This window comes from Trematomus bernacchii, unplaced genomic scaffold (genome assembly GCF_902827165.1).
Source record: "Trematomus bernacchii unplaced genomic scaffold, fTreBer1.1, whole genome shotgun sequence".
Taxonomy (NCBI): domain Eukaryota; kingdom Metazoa; phylum Chordata; class Actinopteri; order Perciformes; family Nototheniidae; genus Trematomus; species Trematomus bernacchii.
In genome coordinates this window covers 10166095-10178184 of record NW_022987689.1, presented here as the reverse complement: position 1 = coordinate 10178184, position 12090 = coordinate 10166095, and the positions used below count along the sequence as shown (strand labels likewise).

General features: G+C 38.7%; 1 protein-coding gene across 6 annotated transcripts in view; it reads right to left on the bottom strand.

Annotated features, from left to right (window-relative positions):
• The window catches only part of astn1 (astrotactin 1), a 395124-nt gene that overhangs the window by 57008 nt on the left and 326026 nt on the right, over positions 1 to 12090 (bottom strand). For all 6 annotated transcript variants that reach the window (XM_034138228.1, XM_034138230.1, XM_034138231.1 and 3 more), the window contains 3 exons: positions 6056 to 6333; positions 4594 to 4727; positions 3478 to 3629 (listed from right to left, as the gene is read on the bottom strand). In XM_034138228.1, the coding sequence (XP_033994119.1) occupies positions 3478 to 3629; positions 4594 to 4727; positions 6056 to 6333 (564 nt within the window). The remainder of the gene's footprint in view (positions 1 to 3477; positions 3630 to 4593; positions 4728 to 6055; positions 6334 to 12090) is intronic.

Genomic DNA, 12090 nt, shown 5'->3' with positions numbered 1-12090 from the left:
AAGTAGAGACTGATACATTCGTCCTCTGCTTCAACTCTGCGGTGCTGAATTACATCTCCCCGGCAAATGGTGTGTCAGAGAGTTTGTTTTGAAGCAATTAATGAAGTGAATGGGGTCTGTTTTCCACTGAGTATGGGACATAATAACTGTGCCATCCTTTAGGGCTAGTGATTAGCTAAAGAACTGTCCAGACAATTTTCAAAAATGATCCTTGTGGAGCTGAGGGGATATTAGGACATTGTGCAAGAAAGTAACCTCCATTAGTTTAATGAGGACGGTGCTTGACACCATGGAAACGCACATCTTATTGTGCAACGGAACCGGTAAACTGGAAAAGATCAGCACAACAGAAACAAACCAGTAAGTGGAATATTCCTGTGCCCCATTTCCCTCGTGTGTTGCCCAGTACCAATGCAGATTTCCATGAAAACACTGCCATAACTTCCATGACAATTACAGCATCTTGATAGATACAAGACCTTTTGCTGTAAGACTGTTTATCTGATTGGAATATGCCTCACTGTATCTGCTATATAAACCACTAACTAACAGAGAGACATCAGATGGTTATTTTAGAAGTAATTACTTGTTTCCCTTTGTCTGATCTTGATTAACTCTTTCCAAAAGCTGTAAACTTTGATGTAGAACCACAGTACTTTTTATTCGGTTTTATGATAAGAACTCTTTTTAAAAACGTTGTAAACATGGCACTGCAGCGCTAAAATGCTCCCTCCACCACAGAAAGTCACGCCGGATCCAAGAGCCTCCACTGATTTCATTTTCTCTGTTTATCGCTCCGACAGCACAGATTAGTGGATGGGACAAACATTTGTTTTGTTGGAAGATGCAGCACAGTGGTTAGGGCGAGCTGACAGAGATGATTTGTTCAAAGGGCACAGGAAGAAATTATGTTCCAGATTCCAAAACAGAAGCTGAAAGGTCAGGTTTGCCATTAAAGCGATATTTCATTGTGACTCGCCGAAATGTTTCTCTGCATTTAGGTAAAAGTCACTATAGTTCCACTGATGAATGGTTCCATTTCTTTCTTGAACATAAGCCGACATTAAACCATCCAAAGTGGGTATCTGTCACTGGGCCTCAAATCTGGAAGGGCCTCAAAAGCCCGCCAAAAAAACAGTAAATGTATATCACTTTGGACAAATGAAAATACTACTAAAGCACTAAGAGCCTGTAGGTTTGTCATGAGGCCCTGACCTGAAGAGACTTGTTTGAAGATGATGAAGTGCTTCTACTTTCTTTTGTGTTTAAAGGTCACCTATTATGCAAAATCTACTTGTTCATGCTATTTATAAATAAATATGTGTCCCCTCTGTGTTAAGATATTCGGAAAGTTTATAAAGATTATCTCTCTTTTTGTCCTGACTCATTTACATAAAAACCTGAAAGTTTGCTGATCTAATTCTGGCCACTTTGTGATGTCACAATGATTTATTGGGTTGTGTAACCATTAGCCAATAACCAACCAAGGTAACACTTTCCCACCTCATCACCTGGATCTCGTCCTATATTTAAATGTTGTAATATATATTTTGATATAAAACTAAATAATATATTTTGATATAAAATGAAATATAATGGTTTCTTATTAGCTAATCTCAATTGCGGAATGTACTGTATGTTAGTACCTGGTGCTCGCACAACTTTAAAAAAAATGTTTGGTAACTTTATCAGTAAAATATTTTAACTAGATATGCAGAGATCCTGAACGTTCATCCCCAATGCCCGTAGTATATAATATTAAAATTCCATCTGATCATGGTTTTAACTGTTTCATGCCTTTGCATCCCCGACATATGAAATATACTTTACTGCTTACAATACAAGACGAGAGGGAGAGTGGCTCTTATTCCCTTATTTACAGAGTTCCAAACACAGCTCCATTGAAATGAGAGGTAAATCGTTTTTTTTATATAAGTCTGAAGCTGGAACTTTAAAAAATCAGACGTTATGGTACAAGTTTATTCTCCTAAGAGTATAAAATCCTGTAAAGCTGAAAATGAGCATTACTGCTGAACCTATAGCTCATTCTCTCTATAATAACACGATTGAAGAAAATGCTCATCTGCTTTCCTCTCCCTTCTGAATCTGCTGCATTGATTAATGATCCTCAGTGTTCTGACTAATGCAGTTTATTCACTCATTAAGCTACAACAAACGTTGGTACTCACAGGGAACTGTAACAGTCTGCATTATGGATTGGGTCATTAGTGCTAAAATAAACTTGCCCTGTTTTGCCAGCTTCCTCTCGTATATGTCCAGTTTAATAAGCTATGCTCTCCGTTATGGATGACAAAGCTACACACTCCTGCTGCTCCTGTGGCTGCTTATATGATTTCCTGCTTTTAGTGAAAACATGAGGGAAAACATAGCTTAGCAAGAAAATCACTATTAACCTTAAAAACACATTAAAAAAAAAATGCTTTGAAAACAATAAAATCCAGTGTTGTGTGAAACAAAGCAAGGTTTTTTGCACTTTTTTGTTGAAAAATGTTGCCAATTACTGTACAAAACATATATATATATCGTACTGTCATTTACCAATTTGAAAAAAAACTTTTTTCATTAATTTCATTCAATTACTTTTTTCATTTTGTGAAAATCTGTTTCAGAAATCAGTCTAACGAATGTATCAAAACATTTTTAAATAAATTATTCAGTTTTCCATTATTATCATTACTGGTGAACACCATCTTGTGGAGGCCTTCAAAACTACAACTGAATAAGGCCTATAACAAGAGATATAAAAAACAGGGCATGTATGTAAAGTTTTATTGAATATATTTGTTTAAGATGACCCCTGGTAATGTTGAGCTAATGTATTGCTAACTTCTCTAGAAGTTTCCCAAATCACAGGGCTCACTCACTCTTATGATATAAAAAGTTTGACTTCCAATAGTTTCATGTCACAACAGCAACATACTGTAAGGGGGTTGATGCAATGAACAAACTGTGGTACTGCAGAATGACAAAATCTGTCCTTTTTCAACATTGGACGGGGCTTTCTTCCAGGTGGCTGACTAGATAAAACAAATTAGGCGTATGTGGCCACATGGTGTTGACAAATTGGCGGGTTTATGGTTCAAGCCAGAATAAATAATGAACACTGGCCAGCAGCTGCCCATACAAATCGAGGCCAAGCGACTTACTCATTACCCATCTCAAAGTGGTACACAACCAAAACATCAACACTCCCACTTGCTGGTTCAGTGACAGTTGCTGACAACAACAAAATACATATTTTTGCACTTTCTGCAAGCTGACGGTCAGGATTTGTATCTAAAACGCATAAGTGAAGACATCCGAATAGTTATATATATATATGACTGATCTTTTTCACTAATCGAACTGGCATCAATGGTTACCTGGCAACATTACCCTTTCTCACAATTTTCCAACTGTGCCTTGTTTGTAGTCAACTGCCAAACCCATAATGTGTGTAGTTGTATGCGGACGCACCTGTCTCGACTTTGGAGTGATCCATCCTCTCCGTCACCTTCTCCTGGCTAATGAGGTAATCAACGATGCGCACGCCGATTGGTGGCTCAGTGTGGTTCCATTCCATGATGACCAATGAGCTGCTGGGCTCGTAGGTGTAGGACAGCTTCAGCCTGGCACAGGAATGACAGAGATGCAGAACCACTGAGTGAAGCAAAAGTGGTCTCATCACAATGATGAGGTGCTAACATTTTCCCTTGTGTTTTGCACAACCTAATAAAAACACATTCTGCAATGTCACAAACACTTTCGTTAACAGAAAATAAAGCTATTGTACTCATTGACGTCTGACTTGGCTTAAGTGAAGTATAACATTAGTGGTGTTGATACAAATTGAACCCCAATAATAATCATGATTAATCACATGTTTATATTACTTGTATTTTCGGGGGAAACAAAATAAATACATGTTTGGTGCTGTAATAAAGAAACGTATGCAAAACTGGTAAGCGAAATCAGAGGGTTTTTTACCGAATTAAGTCAAAAAAGAAATCTGACAAAGTGGCTTTTACAGAGAGCCACTGTGATTCCCCTATGGATAATGTGCACAGGGCATATTATCTCTAATGCTTAGCAAGCACTATGTTTCTACATTGGTGTCAGAGATGCTTGTTGATCTCTGGTCGTCTCCAGTCACTTTTTTGCTGCTGTGCAATTCATGGTAAAAATGTGCTTTGGAATTATAAGAAGTAATCAATTGTGGGGGTTTACATGTTAACATTGACAGCCCCAATTAACACCCATGTATGCAGAGGTTTTCATGCCAACCATTCAATAAAGCAGCTCATTTAATTGATTAGCACTCCCAATACTGACAGGATAAATACATCAGCCACTACTGAAATCATAGAAACATTATCACTCGATGAACCCCTGTACGTAGACTACGTAGACAACCTATCAACCCCCGACCCCACCCCCATCCCGCATTCAGTATTATCACCATGGCTGTAATATTAGATTGTCTGTATACACATGGATCACAATGGCACATTACTTGACACCATGAGATAGAGTTCTGCCAGTGAAATTATGGATGGTCTGTGTTTGAGAAAGGTTTATGTTAGAGTTACTTACAAAGGATGTGGCAGTGGGGCGCAGGTGGGGAGTCCGTCTGTGCCAAATGCGCTGGAATCACAGCGACACCAGTCATCGATGACATCACCTTTTGCCGAACACCACAGCATGCTCATCATCGCCTCCTGGAGAGACTACGAAGAGAGACACAAAAAGTGGAATCCCAGTTCAAATCAAATTGTTAATTGGAGGAGTGTTAAATGAATTAATAACTATGACTTTCTATTCTAAATTAACAATTTAATTTGAAGTTTATACTTCAAATTCGGTTACAAAAATCCTTTCTTTATCCATAGCAGACGTTTGTTTGCCATTTTTTTCAGAGCATTTACTATGGATTTGTTGTGGGTATACTGTATGAGTATTTCAACAAATATAACTAAACAATTCTAAAGTAAATAAATGTATGTTAAAATGTCGTCCTGTTGTACATGAATGAATCTTCTTATTTGGGAGCATCAAAAAAGTCTTGGTATTGTTATATGCAAAACTAATACTTTCATTTTATGAAGTATACACATGTATTTACGCCCCTTTGTATAATATCACAATGCTTTTTAAAGCCATAAGAAAGAAAACATTATTCAAAATGTTGCCTGTGCATTGTGTCTATACCAGCAGTAACACAACCAACAAACAGCCCTTTCCGATAACAGTATCAACACCCTGAGGTTCAGATGAAAGCCTGCCCCCCCCAGGAGCGTGGACAGCACCGTATCGACATCACTTCCTGCTAGACGAGCAGAAACTGTAACAACATAAGCTATCGATGGACTTAAATAAGTCACAGCACAGTATGGCGGATTATGGCACAGCATGCTGCCAGCCGAGTAAGACATAATACTCAAAAAGGAAAGGACTTTCACTTTCTGTGACCTCTTCCATAATGAGGCCAGGGGGGGGTTTGGCCATGAAGGGTCACCCACAGACAGGCACAGAACACCTGTAGAGTTACTGTGGCTTAATATTCAAATATCCATTCAAATGCTGCAAATGTTGATATTATTATCTGCAAAGAAGGCAGTTTAGATGACGAAAAATCCTGGGAAGGTTTTCAATCTAGGTGAACAAACAAAAGTTGCTGAAAGGCCGAAGACAAAACTGCTTCAATTATATCTTAATATAATGAAAAATGTTTAACATATAATAATGTGCACAGAAATAATACATGAATACTCACAGCTAACAAAAAGGGTCTGTCAACTCCATACAGCAACCCTCTCTGATTTTAACTATGCCTCCCATATCTATGTAACCAAACTCATCCGACCAATATCAATCAAACTATAACAAATGTAATGATTTGTTGCCCCCACACTATTGTAGTCGACAATAAATGCTTCCTTTAATATTTCACTGGTCAGGAGAAAGATAAAAGATGTCACATCAATTACTATATTGGATTCTGTCTGACATGTTCAGGCATTAGACTGTCCCAGATTGTTATGGATGAACACAGTACCTGGTAGGTCTCATTGTTGGACACCAGTTCATAGATGGGTGCAGCCTTGGTGATCTGCAGCAGGACGGGCTCAGACTGCTGCCTCCCCTGGGACGTCCTGGGGCTCATGTGGCAGAGGTGGCAGGAGCGCGGGCACTGGCCCTGGCTGTTGCAGTCCATGCGGACGCCGGCGGCCATGCGCTTTGCTCCTGTGTCCAGCAGGCTGGCGATGTAGGCGGGGTAGGTCAGCGTCCTCGGCTCCTTCTCGCGCTCTTCTGACTCCTCGGAAGGAGAGTTACCTGATAGACAGAAGGATAAGTTTATATAAGATTATGTTGCTTCTGGCTAAAGATGGCTTCATAGATAAAAGAAATGGGGATTTATTCAACTCGTGTTGTTGCTGACTTAAGTGCAGAGTTGGGTGTAATGCGTTACAAAGTAACGCGTTACTGTAATAATATTACTTTTGTCGGTAACGGAGTAGTGTAACGCGTTACTTTTATAATTCAGTAATCACACTACAGTTACTAACATTGCCCCGACACGCGTTACTTCGTTACTTTTATAAAATCAGTCATAATCACACTGACAGACAAGAGGGGTTTCCGCCGCAGGTTTATATGTACGGAATCTGCGCGACTTGCGCGTCCACATCTCCGCGTGCAGTGCTGCATAAACATGGCTGAGATGGACAGGCTTGTAGCATCCTTCATAGTAGAGGTAATGTTGCCCATTTGCACAGTGGAATCACCATCGCATCGTTCAGAGATATACTGCGCAAAATACAGATAGCAGGAGACAGAGGACAGCCATAGTCAGAGCTACAGTATCTGGATCAGTCTTATGCGACAATGGAAACTGAACTAAAGAGAACATTTGAAACTTTAGCAGTCTGCGTGATCTGCCTGTAGGGAGGGGCGGGCCGGCCCTGCGAGTAAAGTAACGAGTAAAGTAACGAGTAAAGTAACGAGTTACTTTATGTAGAGAGTAACGAAGTAGTGTAATATATATACTTTTTTTAAAAGTAATATGTAATATGTAATATATTACTTTTTTTTAGTAACGACCCCATCTCTGCTTAAGTGTAACAAAACACATCAGGTATGACATTAATTGGCAGATGCTTTAGTCCAAAATTAGACCAAATCTTTCTATGAATGTCTGTTTTTGAGCATTGACAAAGGCTCAAATGTGGCCTGCAAGGCTTGTTTTTACAGTATAGTCAGCTGATTGCTTGAAATGCCTGTTAATACTGATAAAGTTGTTGAACATTTGCATTGATAGTATTAATCAATACAATAAAACGTTTTTTTCATATATACCCACACACACATTTGCACACAACAACATTCATTTCAACATCTCCCCAAAGGATTACGCTTATAGTTGACATACAAATGTAAGCAAATGTATAAAGGCAACTCAAACTAAATTAACCTATAACAAACAAAACTAAAACATCATGTGTAAAACTATGACAACAACAATGATGTCCATGTTCCTCATTAAGAGACTAGGGTGTCAGAGAATCAAAAATAAAGCTTAACTGAGATTGTTCCCCTTCATTAGAATTATGGCAAACCAACAAAGCATTAATGTGTTCCCAAATCTCCCTTGTGGAGACTTCCTTACTTTTTAGTTTGGATACATAAGCAGGAACCAAAGCTACAAACTACAAACAGTTGAATGTTCCCTGTAGCAAAGAAGGCGAATGGGAAGGCCTCTAATGAACTATGAAACATTTACTATTGCTTTTATGGGCTATTATTGACCTTCAGGATTTTTTTCCCTCTCACTTTATGGGACTTGATTTAAACCCTAATATTTCTTACAGTAAAATGATTTTGCTAAGAAAGGAATATTTCAGTGAAAGCTGAAATGTATACTTGACCAACATGCTTAGATGTGTATTGAGGTTAGAGACACTATGTTTGGGTCAAAGACCTTTGTCTGGCTCATGTTTCAGGGAAAAAGAGTCTCTCTCTTTTTTTCCTGATCCATCTATTTGAAAACCTGTCTAAAAAAGGAGCTGATGTGTGACTTTGTGATGTCACAACAGTTCTTTAGGTTGGGCAACCATTACCAAACAAGGTAACACCCGCCCACCTTATCACCTGAATCTCCTCCCAGAACAATTATTATTATATCAATCACTTCTCAGAGGGGCGTGGCCAGCAGCAGCTCATTTGCATTTAAAGGTACAGACACAGAATCAGCACTTTTGAACAGGGTTGAAACAGAGGGGTTTATGGCGTGCTACAATGATCTGTTTAGTGTTTCAAGCCAAACACTTCAGAGACATGTTTTGTGTATTTCTGATAATATATTGTTGAAAAAGAGTATTACTTGCGAGAAGCTTGAGAGCACGGAGAGAGGGAAACACGCTTAATGCAGCACTTTGGTGCCATTTTTCTTTTTTAAGAGGAGGCATTTTTCCAATTACCATTTGGGGAGACTGCTTGGCTGTGAGAAAACAGAGGCAATTTAAAAGCTCAAGCACCAATTAGGGAATAGGCTTGTTGTGCGAGCTGCCTTTGATGGAATACATCTCAGGTTTATGAACCATGGGCGAGAACAGGAGCTCAGGGACCGACACGTGTGCGGCAATTTTTCTAAGAATAATGTACTATTTTTGTTTCACAACACTTTCAAAGTGATCTTCTGCACTTTACTTTTCTTTTTATCCAAGGAAAGAGATGTATGATTCTGTGTTTCCTTTGTGTGTTTTGAGCTTTGTAAAAATAGGAATCGACCGAGTAAAGGTCATTGTATTTATGTAAATTGGGATAAACACACAAATCCTCACTTAATACCCAAAACAAACAGCATTTCTCAGACACCCACATGCACACCCTCACTCAGCCTTTTTAATAACAAATAGTTTAGCACATACATTCCTGCATTTAAGAATTTAACAAAAACAACATTTCTGACTTTGATAATTAAAGAAAATAAGCAGAAAAATGTGAAAGCCTATCTCCATGGATTACCATAATGATTGTTTTTAAAGGTAAACAAGTTTTGTGTGTGTGTATGTGTGTGTGTGTGTGTGTGTGTGTGTGTGTGTGTGTGTGTGTGTGTGTGTGTGTGTGTGTGTGTGTGTGTGTGTGTATACTTGAGTGTAGGTGACGTGCCATTAAAAAGAGATTAAGAATCGTTGTGCTAAAATAACAATTGTCAGTAATTAACGCCTTGGTGATTATACCTCATAGCACACACACCTGAAATATACGCACTTTAATTTGTAGGACAGCTGTTTATTCTCACAGATTTTCAAAAAACGCCAAGATAACCGATTTTCTGATATTTCCTGGTTTTCTCAGTTTTAAATCATATAAAACTGAAGATATTCAGGTTTTTGACTGACTATTTTCTGACATTCATTTGACAAAGGGTGATAATTAGTGTCAACCATATTTACACTCTGTAAAATTGTACAGTGTTTGTTTGTACAAACAAACAAATTATAATTAGTTGAATTAATGTTAAAACCTCTGGGTTAGATGATCTTTATGATTCTATATTGGAGCACATGTTGGCACACTAGATCACTCCCCCTAAAGCACCAAAACATACACAACGTAAAAAGAAGGCAAGAAAACAAAGATACTCATTGTTCAGAAAATAAATCAGCAACACAGACCACTTTGTCCTTTGTGTTTCTGCAGATACAGGCCATGATGCACCTTGGCTCTTTATGTAAATTGACTATCACAGCAAACCAATGGGAGGAGGGGGGGGCACATAACAACCCATAATGAACCAATAGTGCAAACAAAGACAAACAACTCCCGACCTAGGAAACATAAATCAGGTGTAGTGAATAGATGTCTCCTTTGATAACATGGTAGCCTTCAGAAATAGTAATGGACTGGAAACCAAAAATATATTTCCGTATCTTTACCAAAATCCCACAGAATATAAATATTCCAGGTCTTATAACATTGCACATTTGTAATCCTCTCGCTATTTGGGAGTCTATTTGCATGCCGGTGGTTGTTGTTTACGTCCTTGACGATGTAAGCATGCAGATCGAGGCCTTGTGATTGGGTCACTGAGACAAATCGACTGATAAGCCCTTACCGATCAAAGGAGTGTGAAGGTAAATGAGGTCTGATAGAGGGGGCGGGTCACGTAGATAGAGGGTGAACAATACAAACCGGTTCGTCTCGACCCCTAGGTGGCATTGGTGTGTGCAAGCATAACATGTCTGAATGGAGGCTCTGCGAAGAAGATTAGGCTTTTAAGTAGAAGTAAATCAATGAGAAACCGAAAACACCTAGGAAGAAAGAACGCTATCTAGAAACCCTGCGATTGTGTCCGGATGCAGGAAAACAAAAATATTTGTATTCACATACTGCTTCTTCCGAATGTTGCCAAGGATGTCAATGTCCTTGCATTCCTGGCCGGCCAGACTTTAATCTGTCAAACTGGCTCTCTTCCCACTAATCAGCTCCCATCATTCTATCTTTACTTGCCACCTCCTGGCAGATGGAAATTAAAAGTGGCAGTTACATTAGGACAGCTGGATGCCTTTCAGGGCAGAGAAGATTGTCAATGATTAGTTCAGTTTAGTTTTGGTTTAGTTCAGTGTCAGCTGGGAACGCGGGGGGGATATTGAAATGGATGAGCAGCCCGGGCTAAAGACACCTGATGGCTAAATATACACCATATAATATCACACCCTGAAATTCCCTCCAAATGTACATGTTATGGGCTAAACAGATATATCATGTAAGTTCTCAAAGCAAAACTGTTATTTTTGAAAGAAGAAAGGGCACATTAATGAACTTGCATTACAAACCTTTATTTTTGATGCAGCCTATCCTGAGATCCTTTAACCGTGCCTTATCATTGCACTTTTAGCTGCAGCCAGTATTTTATCGCTTTTATGAATTGTCTTTTTTTTGTGTGTTTGTTTTGTTTTGAATTATTATGTGTTAAATGCCTATGTGAAGCACTTTGAATTGCCTCTGTGTCTTAAAATGTGCTATACAAATAACCTAACCTTGAACCTTACAAAACAAAAGTTAAACTCATAAGCAATAAAATAGACACGCTTAAAGGTGGGGTAGGTACGTTTGAGAAACTGGCTCGAGATACACTTTTTGTTATATTCCATGGAATGCTCTTAACATCCCGATAGCAATGAATATCTTAAGTGCTTTGACAAAAAATCCATAAAAAAGTGTCATCTGTGGAAGCCGTAGTACTGTAAACAGCACGACCAATCATTTTAGCCGGCCCGGCTAAAATAACTGGATGGCCTACCTGCCTGTCAGCCTTCCATCTGCGCACAAACTTATCTCGTGCCCTCATTGGTCATGTGCGGGTTCGTGTGTGTTGGAGGAGGGGCTCTGTAAGGAAGTAGCAGATTTCTTCCGGCTGTGTATTTTCAAATTCTAGCGCATTCGAGCTGGTTTCTCCAAAATTACCGACCCCACCTTTAATTCAATACACTCTACTAGGACTACTTTAACTTGGTCTGGTATAACTCATAGGTGTTTGTGGCTAATATATTAGCAACATTATGTTAGATATGACTGTTTTAAAGAGATCAAGCCTAGTGAAAACATAACGGTTTTATAACAAATATTTCGATGAACATACAACTTCTATGATGTCATAATGGAAATCACTAAGTGGGTTTGCCCTCCACTTGTTTTACAACATATTAGTACATTATATTTGAGAATGAACTATAAATATAGTTAGTATACTGTAAAGGCTTGTGGCCATGGTGGATGTAATTAAGCAAGGCTTGCTCAAACACTTGATTTGTTCCTGTGATCCTTAAATTGATGTGTTTGAAGAGGACAGAGATAAAAGGATATAACGGTTACAAAATAAATCGAGCTTGTGTCCTACTGTATATGCTTATTCTTTTGTACTGTCAATCTTGGATTATAATACATTCTGACTTTGATTGTATTCCTAGTTTTCAAGGAAGGGCTCACTGGGTTCTTTACAAATCCAAACATGACCACTTATGTCAACTTAAAAAAAGAACACGACACATTTTATAACAGGAAAGGATTAACGAAATTCGCTAACAC